The 20958-nt window shown below is 45.5% G+C and overlaps 1 protein-coding gene across 1 annotated transcript in view; it reads left to right on the plus strand.

Moving 5' to 3' along the window:
- Positions 1–1187: 1187 nt before the first annotated feature.
- Positions 1188–20958, plus strand: part of LOC147457445 (coronatine-insensitive protein homolog 1a-like) — a 29704-nt gene continuing 9933 nt past the window's right edge. Inside the window, exon 1 of the mRNA XM_086512335.1 lies at positions 1188–1969. Coding sequence (XP_086368461.1) covers positions 1470–1969 — 500 coding nt within the window. The 5' untranslated portion in view covers positions 1188–1469. The remainder of the gene's footprint in view (positions 1970–20958) is intronic.

Here is a 20958-nt window from a genome sequence, read left to right on the forward strand (position 1 = left end):
CAGTGTAACCCCTATGCCCACCAATTTTCTTCAAATGATTGATGAAAGCCAAACACAATACAAAATCTTGATAGAGGGTTACACATTGGTTTTGTTTATACTTGCTCAAGTTGCTTAATGCCTCTTGCCAAGTTGATGACGGTGTAAACTTGCAACCTCAAAGGCACAAACATTAGAGAAATCTTTTACTTTGGAAATTGATGATGCCTCAGGCTGGAAACAATTGCCTACTTCACTCGATTGTGGGCTACTACTTTCCTTTGATTTGTGGCTACAGGATGGTACACTCCTCTCAAGCCTCTTCAAGGCAATGGCAAGGACTCTCTCTCTCTCTCTCTCTCTCTCTCTCTCTCTCTCTCTCTCTCTCTCGCGCGCCAAGGGGTTGTACCCGTTTGTCTCCTATCCTTACTGCCTCTTTGTCTCGCAACCGGAGGGTCTTTAGATAATTTGTCCGGGCCCTTGCTTGCCTCTCGGAGGCCCGCGTGCTCCTCACGCACCTCGCCTTTTTTGTAGGCCACATGGCAAGCCCGAATTCCCTTCTCCATAATACAATAGTATAGAGTAATGCCAATGCTAGTGCGAGAGAGAGAGAGAGAGAGAGAGAGAGAGAGAGAGAGAGAGAGAGAGATTGTTTAACAAGACTTTGTATCTTATTTGAGACTATGCATGTGCAAGTTGAGAGAGAGAGAGAGAGAGAGAGAGAGAGAGAGATATCATTAAAGAAAAGTCCAAAATAGAAAGCCCAATATGAATAGATGAGAGAGAGAGAGAGAGAGAGAGAGAGAGAGAGATATCATTAAAGAAAAGTCCAAAATAGAAAGCCCAATATGAATAGATTATACTAGGGTTAATATTAACTTTTTTTCTCATTTTATTTTATCCTACATTGGGGAGAGAGAGACATAGGGAGGTGTACTCATTTACCAATTATCTTCAAGGTATTTTTCACGAAGTAGTACACAATCTCAAGACACCTACGAGGCAGAGTACTTTTTTTTTGTTTGCACTCCTTTGCGAGAGCATATCGAAAAGCAGTCTCTAAGTGCTGTGCTATTAACATGTAACATGTAAGGCCTTGCAGACTTTCACATGGAGGAGCCAAAAGGGAATTTTGGAACTGGAGTCTTGAGAAATTTATTTCCCCCAGAGCAGCTTTGAAAGCTACGTAATGTTGACTACGAATCCTAACCAAGTATTCTCTCACTCTCCGTTTCTCTCTCTGTGTCGTCTCTCTCGCTTTCTCTCAATCAGTCATTTCTCGCGGCTCCTGTACTTGTCTATACGCAGGAGAGAGCCAGTTACTCATATCTTCATGCTGACTTAAGTGGGCTCCTCTGCATGGCGCCCACACTGAACATCAAACTAGCGAAATCAAGGTCGTAGCAACCATGGGTCCTCTTCATTCTTCATTTTCCACTCTTTTCTCCTAATGCCCACCATACCTGGAGGCCACCCTGCCGTTGCACCAAATGGCAGAGCCTCCCTTCCGCCCTCTGGCGCCAGCGTCCTCTGCCGGCAACAGCATCTCAGAAACAGCACTCGAGGCCATTTTTGGGCACATAGAAAAATCGGCAGATCGAAGTGCCATGTCTTTGGTATGCAGAAAGTGGTATATCGTTGACAACCGAACTCGCAGTGAGGTCACGATTACCTGCTGCTATACAATAAGGCCAGCGCGGCTCACCCAACGCTTCCCAGCATTGCAAGTCTTGAAGATAAAGGGGAAACCTAGAGCTGCCATGTTCAAATTGGTACCAGATAACTGGGGAGGGAATGCAGCTCCTTGGATCTCAGAGATCTCTGCAAATTGCCAATGTTTGCACTCCGTTCATCTCCGCCGCATGGTTGTAACTGATGAAGATCTCTTCATGCTTGCCAAGGAACGTGGGCACATGCTGCAAAGCCTCAAGCTTGATAAGTGCTCGGGTTTTTCTACCACTGGCTTGGAAGAGATCGCAAAATCCTGCAGGTAAAGTATGAGCAGGTCTGTAGAAACTCTTCTCAAATGTGAGAGTTGTTGCGTTTTGCTCAACAGGGCTGTGGTCTAGAGGCATCCGACTGTATCAGAGGGTGATGTTCCTCACTTGCTTGATCGGGAGTATGTAGATGACCCTATGCTTTTTGCAGAGCACGTGGTTTAATGTTGGATGCCTTGAGGGAGGCTTTAGATCCGTTTTGTGTGATCAGTGGTGCTCTCATGACGTGGGATGAATCCTGTGGTTTTGCCATTGAAGTTCAGGTTGTTTATGATAAGGGTGTTTCATATGGCTGCCTCAGGGGAAGACTTGTCGTTGCTTGAGTTTGGGAGATGTTCCCCTGAGCACCAGTTCACTTCCATTCTAGAGTCCATTGGTAGCAACCTGTTCCACTGGTGGTCTTTCAAAGAATATTAGCCGCCTGGTCTGAAATTTCTTCTGATGGGACAGGATACCAGGGCTATGTTTGCTTAGAGGATTGTGATAATGCCACATGTAGAGAGTGGATTTAACACCATTGATCCAGGGGTGCAGAGTTTGCGCCACTTTGCTCATTGTCGAGGGTCTCTTTCCGAGCCCTAACCTTTAAAAAATAATTTTGCTTCATGCCTTGTTAGGGTTGAACCTACTTTCATCCTATGTCTATGTGAACTATCCCTAATGGTGCTACTCTCACACACTTTAGTGGGAAGCAACCCTACACTTTGCATGACAACCTATGTGCCACCTACATGCCGCTATCTCTCACCTAAGAGTGCCACCTCCTATGCCATGTATTAGGACATGTGGCTTGAGGCTACACTCTCATAGTGCTATATCAGCGCACAATGCATTGTGCAAATTAAGCATCTTATCAATCTACCTATTTTGTGTAATTTTGTACTTTGATTGCTTACATTAATTTTTAAATCAGCACGTTAACGTAATGTCCTAATTATGAATGCGACTAATCATTATCCGCTTTAATTAGAGCCTTACGTGCCTTGCTTACTTATTTTACTTTAGCCAATTTTGTTGGCCTATTCTTAAGCTGTAGTGGTGTCTGCTCATTTGCTCTGCATACCTTTGTGCCTTGAAGTGATCTCATTTGTGCTACTTTGTTAAATTTTCCGTTTAGGATAACTTTGCATGTGTGCCTTAACTACAACGGAGAAGGGGTCTCCCAAGTTGAGAGAGAGAGAGAGAGAGAGAGAGAGAGAGAGAGAGAGAGAGAGTGAGAGTGAGAGTGAGCAGTACTAATGAGTGTATCATAGCCAAGGGTCTTCTAGGCTGAGAGAGAGAGAGAGAGAGAGAGAGAGCAAGTTGTAGGAATTTTGTTATAGACTTGGGCACCCTAAGTCGGAAATCTGGCACTACACACGAGAGCCACCTCAAACACTTTATGAAACTTAGTCACAGCTCAATAGAATCGACACGGCCCGACATAGTTCCGTGCCCAGAGGTATATGCCCCAAAATTTAGTGCTCCTTTCAGTATTTATTTTTATTAATGCTTGGGCAAAGTTACAAAGTTTGAGGGTCCTCTCGGCTCCGTTTCTCGTGAACAGATTGAGTGCAGAGTGGCCCTAAGTTCATATTTATAGGCCCTTGGGCTACAAACTCAAAAGCAGTTATATGAAAAGATGCAAACTCAAAAGCTACTGGCCCAAAAGCAACCAGCGTGAATCACGGAAATCCGTACAGCCTGCCACATAGCATAGCGCAAAACGCGGAAGTCCGTACTGCTACCACATCAGCATGCCAGTGTCAGTTTCGGGTCTCTCCTTAGAGTTCTACCACGCCATCAATTTATGACATACCCTTCCTTGAAAGAATTGTAATCGCCCTCGATTACGCCTACAAAATTAGACACTAAGCCATAAACCAGTTCAGTAGACACTCACTCTAAGTACCGACGCACTAGACAACACAAATCTAGCACTTGCACAAAGACGATAGTCACTTCACATTCACATCACATTCAAATCATATTACATAAAAGCCATCCAGAGCTAGGACCATGATTCCTGGCAACGTATTTAGCAATCGCATCTATCCTGCACTCAAACACAATCACGTGAGTGAGTATTCAAAGATCAGGTTCATTTATGGGAATTCCAATTCATCAATCACACACTGAGTTCATAGTGAACTAAGTGTTTCAATCATTCAGTCTAGTCATCTTATCGTTGTGTAGCAATCTCATCCCTCCGAAACTCTCGATGCGCTCATCACAGTAACCAGTCATATCATTCATCATCATCATTCAAAATTCATGATTCTTATCTTGAATCGCGATCGGGATTATTCTGGAGCTGTCATTGCTCCCAATTGCATTTATATGCAAATTTGTCATCATCTCATTCTCGATTTCACATGTTATCTGTACGCAAATAGCAGGATCTTTCAAAACACATTAATTTCACATAAATTCAGAGTCATTTTTGGAAGTCCTATTTCAAAATTATTCACTCATAAAGTCATAAAGCAAAAATATTGTCAGCACATCAATATCTTTTCAATTTTCTATCCGGAATTTATTCTGGAGCAAGTATCTTCTCGCCTAGTTCTATTGTAGTCTGTTAGTTGTTCTCATTCTTGTGCCTTCTTGGGGCCCCACGCAGATATATGTCCTTGTTCCCCATAGTCAAAACACTTCTCCGTTTTGAGGTATTCATCTTTCTGTTCCTCTTGTCAGTCGGGGACGTGCATCTTGCTTTCCTCTTCTTTTGTCATCATTTGTCGAAAGTTGTTCTGTTGGATAAGTCAAGTTATGTGAGTGCATAGCAAACCCTTGCTTAACATGTCCCATCGGTCGCTGTATGGACTCAGATTTCTGTAATAAGCAGTAGTCTTGAATCTCTTTGGTAAGTCCACAACAAAATCGTTCAATTTGTTGCTTAAAACTCATCTTTTTAAAAGATAAAGTAGGTAGAAAAACATCCCAAAACCTCTCGTAATAAGTATCCAGAGTATTTGCCTTGGCATCCAAAGATGATTCTAGGCAGTAATCATGTCACGTTCGTACTCTTGGGCCAGCCACGAGGAAATAAAAAGTCTTTTGAACTTTAACCACTTTATCGGTGCTTCTCTCTGTAACAGAAGAGTGGACCACCATGTCTGTGCATTTCCTTTCAAGTAGGATGATGCCCTTCTAATCTTGGAGTGCTTTGAATAGCACCCTGCAAAAAAAGCTAATTTGAACTGTTGAATAAAAGCGAGAGCCTTGTACGCATCTCGAAAACCTGAAAAGGTATCAAATTTTATTGCTTGTCCACCTTCTTGAATTCTTTGGTCTTCTTGCTCTCATCTTCGAGAAAGTCATATCGATTGGCTCTATAAAATTGCTTCCTCTTTGAATAAAACATTTGGGCATCAGAGTCCGAACTTTCAGAAGAGGATGAATGCTCATGAGAACTATAAGAAAATTTCCGAGATCTGCGGTGGGATCTGCTATTCTTGGCCTTCTTGTTCTTTTCATATCTTTGGTTCTTCTGTCGTTCATTGCCCTTTCTGTCCTCGTCACTGGAATCTGAACAGGCAGAGCTATCGGAACTGTCAAAAGAGAATGAGGATGAACAGGACACACCCTTGAAGCGTAGACGCTTCTTTGCTTTTCGTGCATTTGCAAAAGAAGATCGTCGACCCAAATAACGAGGGTAATCTGTTCCCTTGCTGTGTCTCTTTGGAGGCTTGGTGGTCTTCAGGATTTGGTTGACTCATCGTTCGATCACATCATCAAGTTCATCTTCAATGTACATCTGCGGGACAGGTGGTTTCTTCAATGCGGACTTTAATGGTGAATCGATGGCCGTATGTCATCGGAAATGCATCTCATCAATCGGATGCCGGGTCAAAAATTTCGTGTACTAGGGATCCTTCGAATACTGTAGCATCTGCTTGGCACTAGGGATCAACTTGCTGTTGATGCTACATTCCATTCATTCATACTCTGTAGGCCGTGGAGGCCCGTACTCTTGTTCCGATTTTCTATTTGAATTTTTCGTACTTTCACCTGATCTGGAGTTGTCGGGTGGGTTCGTCTGATTCTTGCGGGATTCGTCAATTGAATCCATGTGTGTGGCGGTAAAAGGATCGGATTTCTTGGTGGAAGGAAAACTGGCTGAGCTCTGATACCACTGTTATGGACTTGGGCACCCCAAGTGGGAAATTTGGCACGACATGAGTAACTTAAAACACTTAATGAAACTTAATCATAGTTCAATAGAGTCGAGACTCGACACGGCGTAGTTCTTGTCAAAGTCGACGATGCGGAAGCGTAGAGACCAAGGGGAGAGAGAGAGTCGACGATGCGGAAGCGTAGAGACCAAGGAGAGAGAGAGAGAGAGAGAGAGAGAGAGAGAGAGAGAGAGAGAGAGAGAGAGTCTCCTGAATCAATCAACCTTGGCAAATGAATCACTGAATGTGTATACAATGGAGGCAAGGGGTTGCTTACATAGCAATCCCAGTAAATTGCACTACCCAAGACTTTGACAAATAAGTAAAATAAATACCTAATAGCCAAACTAAATAATGGGATCACATTGGGCAGTTCACTTGAGATGCCTAAACTTTAACACCCATTTTGTAGCTCATGGACATCGATAGTGAGACCAAGTCGATGAAGAAGCTGCCATGGACACCCCAGCACCGGCCGGGATATTGGATACACCTCGATGTTGCTCTCCTCAACTTTGTACCTGAAAATAATGCCATCTTGAGCATCGGTTGCCTTTGTAGAAACTTTGAACTGTAGTTCACACTACGTCCAATAATCCCCATTCGTGAACTGTGAACACATCACGTCCAAAATATAAAACTCCAAGATAATGAACTGTTGGAACACATCCTTTCCATGATTTGACCAACAACAATGAATTGGCTAGTGTCACAAGGCGGGCACCACGTGCCAATAGAAAAGAAAAGACTGAACAAACTTTTAGCACTTCAATAACAACTGAACCGAAAGAGAGAGACGACACGCGACACGGAGTGGCGGAATTCCACCCCAGAGAGTATTGGCCCCAAACCTTGGCGCCCCTTTCGGTATTTCTTTATATTACTGCTGATTCACAAAGTACAACAGCCGGGGAGCACCTCCTCTGCAATTTACGCGCTAAAGAGTGCCAGAGAGGGCCCCCAAGGCTCATATTTAAAGGCCCAAAGCCTAAAAGCATCAAATATGAAAAGTTGACCCCAAAAAATCACTTCCCTAAAATTTTGGGATTTCCCTAAAAATCCGCCGCGAATTCCGGGACGTCCGTACAGGTGCCACATCATCATATTCTGATGTGCAAAGTCTTTTGAGTGTGTTATGCTTTGTTTTTAATGCCTTTATGTCACTTGGGGCCCCATCGGACGGGGTCCCCATAAGTTGGTAGGACTTCTTCTTATGTTGCTTGTTCTTCTTAGGGTTTCTAGAATTAGGGTTTGCAGGTTTTAGGGTTAGGGTTTCCAGAATTAGGGCTTGCAAGTTTTAGCGTTAGGGTTTCCAGAATTAGGGTTTTTGGCAAAAAGCTCTCGGACAGCCACATCATCTGTAAGTTGGCTCCATTCTTTAGGCTTTGACACGTCAGCAGTTTGTTACATCACCCCTTCTTGAAAGAGAGTAATCGTTTGCTCAAAAATTTCTGAGGGACAATCAGTTTGCTCTTTTTATTAAGGAGTTAGCTTCTACTTTCTGCTCTTTTGATCAAGGAGTTAGCTACTCCTATCGGCTGTTTTGATCAAGGAGTTAGCTTCTCCTTTCGTCCAGATCGGAACTCTTGATATTCCGGCGTAGTAAAATTAGCCATCACACCTAGACCGTACTGATCTTCCACGGGTGTCTTGATGCACTAAAATTACATACCCAGGCAATCTCATCCAATTAGGAATATTCAGTAGTTGGCACATCACAATGCAACACAAATGCTCACATATGCATGTTACAAGACATAGAAACATAAAGCCGCCGATGAACACTCCCCCCGCAAATTTCCATCTAGGTCCGCGCCATGAGCTTTTCAAGGACTCCCTCATCACTCCTCCCGCATAACCTAACAAGGTCCGAGCCATGAGATATAGAGGCCTTTTACAACCAAACGCCCCCCAGACCGCAGCCTGCGTCGTTTGGAGGTGCTGAGAGTAACCACTACTCAGACTTCTTAATACTCCTCCCGCATAACCATCCAGGTCCGGGCCATGAGTAACAACAACAATACTCCCCCCGTAAATAACCACAAGGGTCCGGGCCATGAGTTTTTTTATTTATTTTTAAGAGCACTTTTCAAATGTTCAATACTCCCCCCGCAAATAACCACAAGGGTCCGGGCCACGAGTGTGAACAAGCATTCTCAAAGATCATTTCTCACTTCTCCACCCGAGAGTAAAATCACCAATCATTGAAACCAGTATCAAACCAGAGTCAAACAATTCAAATCGGCACCAAGACAGGTTCAAAATAGATACCATCCATTTCAAACAAAGCTTCAAACAATACTTTCTCAAACAAAGTTCAAAAGTATCTAACTATAGAACAACTAGAGAGTTCATTCAGGGTTTTGTTCGGACAACCGAACTTTGAGGACGACTGGCTTGCCCTTTTTCATCACAGTGATGGTTCGGTTCCAAACTTGGAGAGTCGCATCATTCTTGTCATGCCAAGGCATGCCTAATAGAACGTCACAATTGCCCAACTTCATAATGTGGAAATCGGCTTTTCCATGATAATCTTGGATAGTCACTGGAAGAGCATCAATGAGTGGTACCACTTTCTGAGTTTGCCCTGTGGCTAGTTCAGCTTCAATTTCTCCACCCTTTGCATCATAATCAAAGTCCATCTGCTTCAAGAATTGTGGATGGATAAAGTTCTCTGTAGCTCCTGGGTCAAAGAAAATTAGGGCTTTCAAACCGTTGACTTTGCCATATGCTCGACACAATTCATTTGTACTTTCAAGGCGTATGCCATAGATGTCAGGTACTAATCCAATGGCCGGTTTAGCTCGTTTGGCTGGAGATGGTCCTGGGTTTCTGTCGACCGTCGACGCGGGAGTCAGCTCCGCAGGTCTGTCAGTGCATTGGGGACAACCAAAATAGTTATGTCCTGTTTGAAAGCATCCAAAACATCGGCCTTCTTGTAGTAAGGTGTCTCGTTGTTGAGGTGTCAAACGAGGCCTTTGTGGTTGACTTTCACAAGACTCTCGAGAATTTGTTCGTTGTTGCCGAGAGTTGTGGTTAGCGGCCGGATATTCTTCTGTGGTAAACTCTAGCTTTCCCTTCATCAGTTTGTAGCCGACCGTGGCATGGTCCATAAGTTCTTGCATGGTAGAGACTTGCTTGGATAGACAGTATTCTTGCAATGGTGATGGTAGTCCAATGGTGTATCGCTCGCACTGGGCCTCCAAGGGAACAGATCTAAAAAAGGACACCGGAAGGTACACGTCGAGAAACCTTTGGTTATATTCGTCCATGGTTTCGGTGGCAAGCATTTTCAAGTTGCCCCACTCTGCCAAAATCCGGACTTCAAAGATCGAAGTCATGTAACTACGTGCAAAAACTGTCTTGAAAGCTTGCCAGGCCCTTGGAGCATGTTGTTGTGTCGCGATTGAACTCCACCATTGCATAGCATTGTCTTTAAGAAATCCCGCTGCTCGAGAAATCTTGGATTCTTCTGTATAGTTCCCCAAAGCATAGATGTTGTTGAATTGCTGTAGGAACTGCAATGCTTTCTTGCGATCTTTCACCCCAGAAAAAGTGAAAAATTTGATTGTCGTGCCACCATCCTTGAAATCTTTGGGTTGGTTAGGCGCATATCCCGAGTATGGATAATAAGGGTATCCATATGGGCTCCAACCATTGTACCCTGGTGGCGGTGGCGGTGGCGGTGGCGGTGGTGGTGGTGGTGGAGGTGGGGGCAATGGCGGTGGCAAAGGCGGTTGCACTGGATCAGGGTCAGATGGTTGCACCATATTCCTGAAGACTCCCCCTATTGGAACAGACGGCTGAGAAGGTTGCCGGTTAGAAGCTCTCGTACTTTCTGGTGGCGGAGGAGGAGGTACCACCTGGGGCATCAGAGGGGGTAACATGTAGTTCAAAAATTGTTGAAAACTTTGCAGCATCGGAAGATTCTGCTGAGGATGCCGCGAAAGAATGTCCTGGAGTTCGTTGAGCAGGAACTGCAAATATTCTGCTGAATCCATGAATTCCAAGTATTGGGTTCTTAATTGGCTTATGCCCTGTAAGACACTGCGGCGAAGACGGGAGCGCGCCCGATGCGCGATGAAGTAAGGGTGGGAGTGGCTGATAGGCCCAGGCTGGAGGCGAAGATAACTCAAATAAATTCCATATAGCTCTGTCTGCTCTTTTGTAGGACCTGTATGCTTTCAGAAAAGCACACGCCTGATGCTCTGATATCACTGTCACAAGGCGGGCACCACGTGCCAATAGAAAAGAAAAGACTGAACAAACTTTTAGCACTTCAATAACAACTGAACCGAAAGAGAGAGACGACATGCGACACGGAGTGGCGGAATTCCACCCCAGAGAGTATTGGCCCCAAACCTTGGCGCCCCTTTCGGTATTTCTTTATATTACTGCTGATTCACAAAGTACAACAGCCGGGGAGCACCTCCTCTGCAATTTACGCGCTAAAGAGTGCCAGAGAGGGCCCCCAAGGCTCATATTTAAAGGCCCAAAGCCTAAAAGCATCAAATATGAAAAGTTGACCCCAAAAAATCACTTCCCTAAAATTTTGGGATTTCCCTAAAAATCCGCCGCGAATTCCGGGACGTCCGTACAGGTGCCACATCATCATATTCTGATGTGCAAAGTCTTTTGAGTGTGTTATGCTTTGTTTTAAATGCCTTTATGTCACTTGGGGCCCCATCGGACGGGGTCCCCATAAGTTGGTAGGACTTCTTCTTCTGTTGCTTGTTCTTCTTAGGGTTTCTAGAATTAGGGTTTGCAGGTTTTAGGGTTAGGGTTTCCAGAATTAGGGCTTGCACGTTTTAGCGTTAGGGTTTCAACAATTAGGGTTTTTGGCAAAAATTAGGGTTAGGGTTTTTGCTCTCGGACAGCCACATCATCTATAAGTTGGCTCCATTCTTTAGGCTTTGACACGTCAGCAGTTTGTTACAGCTAGCCCATCCATAGTGTTTTAGATGTCAGATTGGTTCCCTGCTAGATGCATGTGCATTGAACTCCGACCTCTGGGTCCAAACACCAATAACTTGAACTCCAACAGAAGGGTCCAAATTAATCATAGGGAGCAATGCTTGCCCCTCTCTGCCACTCACAAGCCTCTCTCTGGCTGAAGCTAGTGGTGACACCGATCTTCATGTGACTAGAGGGCGGGAGTCCGTGCCAGTGTAGTCACCACCACACCAACAACCACCTTGCTATCCTTCCCTGAGTCACTATCACTGCTTTCCTCCTGTTGCTTGCTTTTACCTTTGTCCTTTGTAGAATCTGTGTCTTTGCCTTTGGATTTGCAATCCTTGGCCAAATGACCACGCCTTCCACATTTGTAACAATGGTACTTTGTCCTCTTTCTGGAGTCCGAAGCAGTAAGTGCTTCACCATGTGCTTCCACTGTCTCAAAAATCTGAAATTTGCCTTGAGTTACCAACATGGATTCCTCCTCAATGAGAAAAGAGTTGAGATCATCAAATTCTAGCTAATCCTTCGTGACTTGTAGCCGAAGTGTCCTAGCCACTGTTTCATACTCTTGAGGCAACTTCGTGAGAATCAAAGCAGCTAACTGGGTACTCGTCAATGCACTCTTCATAGCCGATAGTTGATCATGAATAACTTTAGTCTTCATAAGGATTGATTGCATGGAATTTCCTCGGGGAAAGTGGATGGCAAACAATTGTCCAAGAAGGGTGACTGCTCGCATCGTAGAATCCCGATCAAACATTCCTACGAGCTTGAACCACATTTCGTTGGTAGTCTTCAAGGTCTGAATAGCTAGAGATATGTCCTTTGTAAGAGATTCCGCAATGGCCGACATTGCCTTCGCATTAGCTGCATCCCAATCGACACACGATTTGAGATATTCGTCATCTTGAAGGCGGGTGTGTTAAAGTTTTGGCATCTCAAGTGAACTGCCCAATGTGATCCCATTATTTAGTTTGGCTTTTAGGTATTTATTTTGTCAAAGTCTTGGGTTGGGCAATTTATTGGGATTGCTATATAAGCAACCCCTTGCTTCCATTTTATACACATTCAGTTATTCATTGCCAAGGTTGAATGGTTGAGGAGACTCTCTCTCTCTCTCTCTCTCTCTCTCTCTCTCTCTCTCTCTCTCTCTCTCGTGCTCACTCCCCTTGGTCTCCATGCTTCCGCATCGTCGACTTTGACATGGTATCAGAGCGTCTTGGTGAAGCTCATGCCCGAAGCCCTTGGCGTGAAGGAGGAGTCCCCAAAGAGAAGAGAAGAGCACCCGACGCCGGCATCTCTCTGTAACAGCGTTCCAAAACGTTGCCCTCCCTTTCCCGCCGGCAGTTTCCCTTTGCAGCCCACGAAGTCAGTCCCCTCCTGCGTTTTGAGACGCTGCAGAGCAGCAATGCTGGACAGCAGCTCAGTGAGCGTTTTGAAACGCACATGACCTCCTCCCCTTGGCGCATGAACTGCCCTGCCAGCGAGCATTTTGAAACACTGCCGGCGGCAAGCTCTAGCTCCTTCTCGCGCTGAGCGTTTTGAAACGCTCACAACCGGCTCATTTCCCTGCCCGCCATTTTTTTTTTTACTAAGGCAGCCAGCGTTTTAAAACGCTGCTGGCTGGAGATGGTAAATAGACAAGGGCAGCAGTGAGAGAGTGTTGCAGCCTTGTCGAGTAGGCTTCGTGCCAATTGAGGACTTGAGGAGAGCGTTGTCCTTGGAGGTTTGAAGCAGTTTTGGGAGCGGGATTGTGTGGAGCCTTGATCTCTTCGAGGGCTCCCACACGAAGTCTGTGCGGCTTGGGAGACGGACCTTGGAGCCTCGGACTCCAAAGAGGAAAAACCGTGTTAAAGTTTTGGTATCTCAAATGAATTGCCCAATGTGATCCCATTATTTAGTTTGGCTTTTAGGTATTTATTTTACTTATTTGTCAAAGTCTTGGGTAGGACAATTTATTGGGATTGCTATATAAGCAACCCCTTGCCTCCATTGTATAGACATTCAGTTATTCATTACCAAGGTTGATTGGTTCAGGAGACTCTCTCTCTCTCTCTCTCTCTCGTGCTCACTCCCCTTGGTCTCTACGCTTCCGCAACGTCGACTTTGACAGGGTGTACCTGTTGTGGGAATCCCGTGTGGGACGAGGCTCCTAGCCGTCGACAACATCCCATAAGTCTTTCCGTGAGAACTAGAGTCGCATAATCAAATTCCAATGAGCGTAGTTATTCCCGTTCAATTTGTCGCTGGAGCTTGAGCAAGGGGGGTCCATGGTGAAGTTGCGAGATATGCAACTCCGGGAACCTTCTCGCACTCCAAAGTGTGGTCGCACAAACCAAGCCGCAAAAAATCCAAGCTGTTGCCAATCCACTCCTCTGCAATCCAATTTCCCGTCCCTTTGTTCTCCCAAGCCGCACCAATTGTCACGTGTACACTCTGCTTACCAAGTGCCTCACTTCCAATTCTGCTCCTTGAAGGATGCCTTCGAGAGTCCACAGTCCACAGCGTTTTAAAACGCTGGGTTTGGCATTTAAGAAAGGGAGGGAGGGAGGGGGGGGGGGGGGGGGGGGGGGGAGACCTCTGTCGCCAAGTGCTCTCCCACTCCTCTGTTGGCAGACATCATTTCAAAACGCAGGCGGGCAGGGGGTGACCTCTGTCGCCGCTCATTTCAAAATGCAAAACACCAGGGGGGCGGGTCGTCGTCCAAGGGCTGCCCGACTGGGCGTCTCAAAACGCACATTGCACTCTCCGTTTCCTAGCTGCTGCAGGGCAGTGTTTCGAGACGCTCTCTTGTAGAGGGAAAATCCGACGCCATTGACAGTAGAGGGGGAGGTTTCGACAGCGTTTTGAAACGTTGTCGCAAGGCAGGGGGGTGAACACCAAGTGGCGCCGAAGGATGGGGTTGTGCACGCCGGTAGGGAATGTGGCTGCGTTTTTAAAACGTAGGGGCAGGAGAGGGTGGCAACGACCAGCGGGTTCGTCCTTCACGAGCTCTTCTCTGGAGCAGCTCCGTCACGCCAAGGTTCTTCACGCACGAGCTACACCAAGCTCTGATACCATGTCAAAGTCGACGATGCGGAAGCGTAGAGACCAAGGGGAGTGAGCACCAGAGAGAGAGAGAGAGAGAGAGAGAGAGAGAGAGAGAGAGAGAGAGAGTCTCCTGAACCAATCAACCTTGGCAACTGAATAACTGAACGTGTATACAATGGAGACAAGGGGTTGCTTATATAGAATCCCAGTAAATTGCCCTACCCAAGACTTTGACAAATAAGTAAAATAAATACCTAAAAGCCAAACTAAATAATGGGATCACATTGGGCAGTTCCCCCGAGATGCCTAAACTTTAATAGTTCCGTGCCCAGAGGTATTGGCCCCAAAATCCAGGGGCCCTTTCGGTATTATTTTTATATTAATGCTTGAGCAAAGTTACAAAGGTCGAGGGTCCTCTCTGCTGAGTTGCTCGTCGGCAAACTGAGTGCAGAGTGGCCCTACGTTCATATTTATAGGCCTTGGCCTTCAAACTCAAAAGCAGTTACATGAAAAGCTGCAAACTTAAAAGCTACTGGCCCAAAAGCAACCAACGTGAATCATGGAAATTTGTACAACTTGCCACGTCAGCATGCCAGTGCCATTTTCGGGTATGTGCGTACAGTTCTGCCACGTCATCAGTTTGTTACAAATTTTGTGAACAATAGAGCAATCCTTATGAGTATTTGTGTCATAGCCAAGTGTCCTCCCGCTAGGTTCATAAATAGAGAGAGAAATGAAATGTTATACGAGACTTCTTCAAAAGGCCAAAATGACCTATGAGACCAAACCGGTACAATCGTGATGAATTCGATACAATGTTAGGGTACAAAAAAGAATGAAGTGAAATAAGATAAAGACTAAATGGCTACTATCATGAAACTAAGCATCTCAGAGCTCTGTAGCACTATAAAGTGTGTGATGGTGAAACAAAGGGTAGTACAATCTTAGTGTATGAACATCAATGTCTGCAAATGTCCGGCATTGGGTACTGTTCGAGGAGGTACCGATTGGTAGCTGTAGAATATCGTCGATGTCCACCATGGTAAATACTCGTACTGGGCGTCTCGCATGTCGAGCTAAAGTGATCGGTATCCTCTGTTGTAGTCTCCGTCGATGCTGTGAGGAACCCTTCAATCGCGGGCATCTGGATCTCCCTAGCTTAGTAGCTCGATCGATCAATGTAATCTGGTGTGGGTGATCTCTGGGCTTTGCTTGGTGGTCTGCCCCTTTGTCTGCCCAGTATCTGGCCTAAAAAAATATGTAATCTGTCTCTAAGATTGTCTCTCTGCTGATCTCCGCAACAGGCTCTCTCTGTGTCTACGTAGCTCGAGTGAAAAGAAGCCAAAGTCATCTCTGATCCTGATATCTCATGACCTTGGATAGTGGTCCAAAACCCTGTGAAGAAGCAATGAAATTTCCCCCATATCTCGTAGTACACAGGTCAGTGACATATGTAGTGCAGCTTCGTCTCAGGCTCTCAATGGCATAACTGACATGTTCTAGCCTTTGCACATATGCCAATCTCGACCTCGAGCTGATGTGAAGGGGTGCGTAACTGGCCAATAGCGCACCGTACCCCAAGATAAATGTGTATCCATGTAACTAGGTCTAGTCACAAACCTGTCCTCCGTCAGTTGGAGAAGATGCTCTTTATAGAAAGCCATCTTCGTACCTGACTCTCGTAATCCAAGTCCTCCTAGTGTCAAGCTGAGACAGGTCTTGACGAATGAGCCGGGTGATCTTTGTGGGCATAATAGATAGAGTGGGTGCATCCAAAGAGTACTATATAGGAGGCAATCTATCCATACTGAAACCGTGTAAGTGAAACCATGATGTCATCTGTTCATACCAGCAAGTAGTATCCCCCTACAGTGCTAGCTGTTTGGAAGACTCAAGAGTAAGTGAGCATATCTGTGTCTAGGGAGGTCCCATAAACTGTGCATAAAGGAGACTGATCTGGTAAGTGCCTCGACCACCAGTGGAGATGCAACCAGCTCTGCTCTGATAATGTCATGTGGTACTGAAGCCTTAGCTCTAATCATCCAAGAGATGAGAGGGACCAAAGGCCTCTCCATACATCTCCACCCATTAGTGCTACCAGATCTACTTTGGTGGGCCACTGAAGGTCCCCATATTTGGACTCCATAAAGCATAGCTGAGAGAGAAATGGAATGAAATGCTATATTAGCGTCTTCAAAAGGCCAAAATGACCTATGAGACCAATTTGTTACAAAATAGTGAATCTGATACCACGTCTGGGTACAAAAGAAACTAGAACAAAATACTACTGCTACAAGCTGGAACTATGTGAATGTGAAACAATGACAGAATGGGGGATGGAGAAATGGTGAGGATCGATCCTCATCTGCATTCTGGGTGTCGAGAGAGTATAGCTCAAATCCTCTGTTGTAGTCTCCGTCTATGCTGTGTAGCTCCTCTCCTTAGTCGTGGTCGTTTGGATCTCCATATCTCCAGTGCTCGATCGATAAGGGTGCCAGTAGTGGTCGAGTGAGTCTGGGCCGACGAGCTCTGTGGTGGTGGCTGCTCCTCTGGCTGTCCCATATCTAGTGAAAAGAAATCTGTAATCTGTCTCTGGGACTCTCTCTCTAGCTCTCCCCAATAAAGTGACTCTTATGTCTGTGTAACTCAAGTAGATATAGTCCAAGACATTTCTGATCCTCATAACTCATGACCCTAGATAAAGGACCGAAACCCTCTCTGAATAGGCAATGGAAACGGCCCCGTACCTCATAGTACACTGTGCAATGACATATGTAATGTAACTCTGTCTCTGGCTCTATCTGGCATAAGCGGCATAATCTGCTGTTTGTTGGTATCCCCTGAATCTACTAGTTTCAATCTTGAGCTGATGTGAGGATGTGTGTATCTGACCAATGGCACAACACAAACCATGGGACATATGTGTGTCCATGTAGCTGGGTCGAATCACAAACCCATCTCCTGTGAGGTGGAGAAGATGCTCTCTATAGAAATCCATCTTCGTGCCCAACTCACGAGGGATAGAAATAAGCGTCTTTTATTCCTTTCTCAAGACAAGTACATAAAGAAAGTGCTTGAAAGATTTAATATGGCTGATGCTAAGCCTCTTGGTGTGCCTTTACCACTGCACACAAAGCTTAGCAAGCTTGATTGTCCAAAAGATGATGTAGTTGTCCATGCTATGAAAAGCATTTCTTATGCTTCAGCTTGTGGTTCATTGATGTATGCCATGGTTGCTACACGACCAGACGTTACTTATACGGTGGGAGTTGTTAGCAGGTTTATGTCTAATCCTGGCAAACCACATTGGGAGGCAGTGAAGAGCTTTTCAGGTACTTAAAAGGTACACAGGACACGTGTATATGTTATGGCAAGGGTACACTATTATTGCGGGATTCTGTGATTCGGACATGGCAGGTGATCTTGACACTAGAAAGTCTACGAGTGGGTATGTATTCACACTTCCTGGAGGTGCTATTTCATGATGTTCAAGGTTACAGAAGATTGTGGCACTGAGCACTACAGAGGCTGAATATATTTCAGCCACAGAGGCTTCTAAGGAAGCTATTTGGCTTCGCAGGTTGGTCAGAGACTTTGGTCTTCCTGCATATGCCTCAGTGCTTGGTTGTGATAGAGTGCTGTATGCCTGGCTAAGAATGCCATGTTCCATGCTCGTACCAAACACATTGATGTGCGGTACCATTTTATACGATAGATATTGGATGATGGCCTTGTCACACTGACAAAGGTCAAAACACAGGATAACCCTGCAGATGTTCTCACTAAGTGTCTTGCTAAGACACAACATCAACATTGCTTACACTTAGTGGGAGTTGCTTAAAGGTACCACATCGGGCCTTTAAGTGGGAGGTTGTTGGGTCTGGTCTAAAGGCCCTTTTGGGCACCTCTCATACATATTTTTATTCTTTTACACTTTGGGTGTGAACCACCTCTAGGGTCACTTAAGTGACCCTCATAACATGTACCCAATATAATAAAACGTGAAAGGCTTTTAAGTGTGTGCCTTAGAAAAACACACGAACGTTCTCTCCCCCTGCTCTATGTACAGCGCTCGATTTCTCGCTCTCTCTCTGCTCGTATGCCTTGTGGGTTCATCGCTAGCCCTTCTCCTTCCTACATGAACAACACTGCAAGAACCTTTGCCAGCATATCCCTAGCATGTATAAAGTGCTCCGCTACTAGACCATCATGATCATATGTCCTCTCGGTCCTCAACCTGTCAATGGCTCTCTTTACCATCTCAGTGGTAAAGAAGGTGCTCGTAGGTGGACATGGTTCTGTAGGATCTGGAAGGGGGTCTTGTCCAGGAACCATATATAACGATGTCGCATACTGGCCCCACACATCAGGAGAAGTAATCATTGGGGAAGGGGAGTGCTCATGAAAGAGTCGCCATGCCTCTCCCGAGTCTCTGAGCAAGAACAATCATACAAGTCTCGCTCCATCTGGGCCTGGTAAGCTAGTTTCTTTCGTCACACAAGGTGTCGAAAAACAACCCGAGACTGTCTGTAAAAGATGACTCCTAATAGAAGATCCCTTTGAAGCTGGGCTCTCATCTCTTTGTACTCCTCATCATACCAATTATTCTGGGGCATGCTCCCAGAATGTCGCCTCTGATTCGGCTGAGTGTGTGGGTATGCCTCTGATGCTGCACCATGCAATGTCTCAATCAGTAAAGTGGCGCACTCCTCCACTGCGAGGCATGGGCCAGCTGTGCATAGACGATCCCAAATCTCCTCTATATAAACGGAGTCAGTCTCTGGTGTAAATGTATAACGGGTATGTGACCTGCTTCTTGATGTCTGTGTTGTACTATACTGAAATGAGACAGACAATGTCAAGAGAGACATCCACTGCTATGCCCACTGGTCTGGCTCCCACTGGTGAATAAAAGGAATGAAGCTCGGCTGTGTCATAACATAGTCTACTGTATTGGCCCTGTGTTTGTGTGGAAAGTGTCACGTGACACATCCAACCCTATGTGTCCGTGGACAAGCTAAAGCATGATCAGGGCTCAGTCAGTCTAGTCAAGTCTAGATTAGCAGTGATCTGGCACTTTTGTGAGTCTATTTGTAGACCATGCATGCCCAGTCACTTAGCATAGATGCATATCCTCCGGTTGCACACAGCATGATCATCAGTATTCCCTTCAGAATCCAACAGATTCAGTCAGGGGAATTTTCCAGTGCATTTAGCCTTTTCCCTATTTTTGGTTATTTTCACTTATTATTTTTAAGTGACTTTCCAACAAAAGTAGGTAGGGCAATTTTGCTTAATTAATATATAAGCAAACCCAAGTTAGCACTAAATGGCAGAAGAGGGCGCAGGAGCTTCCCGCTCAACAGGCAACTTCTCAACAGGAACCCTCAGCACCCCTAGCGTTTTTGGATTCCTCCATCCTCGCCGCAGACATCAGCCCCAGCGTTTTCCCCTTGCATCATCGCCATCACCACCAGCTTGGTAGGGTTTTTGCATTCCCTCGTCAGTACCAGATTCCATGGCGTTTTCAGCCCTTGCTTGATCGCCCTCATCTCCCAAGTCCCCTAGCGTTTGCAGATCCACCCAATTTGCAGCAGAAGTACCAAGTGACCTAGCGTTTTTACTAACGCTCAGCCCACAGTCCAGCGTTTTTGATTTTCAGCCAAAACGCAGCAGAATATGCAGCGTTTTTAGCATGCTTGATCAGTAGCAGATTCAGCCCATTGGTTGCAGAAGAACCCCCAATTTCAGCCCATAAAAACGCAGCCAAAACAGTCATTTTCAGCCACCGAAACAGGCCCGAAAATCAGCGATTAGAAGATCCCAGATTCAGCCATCAAGTCGTCGTTGTCTTCACCGTCGTCGTCATCTTCACCGTCGTCGTTGGCATAGTCCAAGTTGTCTTCACCGTCGTCGTCATCTTTACTGTCGTCATTGGCATAGTCCAAGTTGCATCAGTCCATTGCATACGCATTGTACCACTTTGTGCAATCAAAAGTAGACCACTCTCGCCGACGAGAGTGGGGCCTTCAGAGGAGGGTTTTACAACGTTTGTGGTGTCGTATCTCTCTTCTCTCTATCTCTTAGTCTCATTCACTTTCACGCACAGTGTCCATTCACTTTGTTTGTGATCATAGCACTTTCCATTAAGAACGGAAGGCTCTATCTTCCATAAGAACTAAAAGGAACCTTGAGCACAGTTCAGAGCACTCATCTTGAGCAAAGCGCAAACAATCATTCCGTTGCACCTAACAGAAAGCATGTGAAACTTGCTGCTCCGGGAAATCGCTCTAAGCCATTAAGTATGACTAACCTATGTGTAGTCGTCATCTCATGAGATATCTGTCTGCTCTCTGTCATGTGAGCATCTGTCAAGCCCCAACTCACCCACATCCAGCTCTCTAAGCATCTCATCTGAAGTGTCATAGAAGACTGTCTGAGAGTTGCTCGTTCGGGCATTGAAGTCTCCTAGAAGGATGATATTACCATCCCTAGAAAACTCCAATATATCATCGTCTAGTATAGAGAAGGGTGACTCCCCTCTGAATGCAACATATACTGACGTACTGGGGGGGAAGTAACATATGGCAATGTATAGAAATCGACATGTGTCAACTCTCAACCTCACCCACATGTATCTAGCATGATCATCTCTCTGTACAATATGTAGTAGTGGCTGTAACTCCTTCCTAAATAGCACTGCTACTCCTGAACCTCTACTCCTATGCTCAGATCTCGGATTGTCTTGTGGACTGTCTCCCATCTGTACCCTGCCACATGTGGCATGAACTGTCCAGGGGCCTGGTGAGTCTCTGAGAGGAATACAATGTCCCTGT

The sequence above is a fragment of the Adiantum capillus-veneris genome, chromosome 5 (assembly GCF_014529385.1).
Source record: "Adiantum capillus-veneris isolate H3 chromosome 5, ASM1452938v2, whole genome shotgun sequence".
Taxonomy (NCBI): Eukaryota; Viridiplantae; Streptophyta; class Polypodiopsida; order Polypodiales; family Pteridaceae; genus Adiantum; species Adiantum capillus-veneris.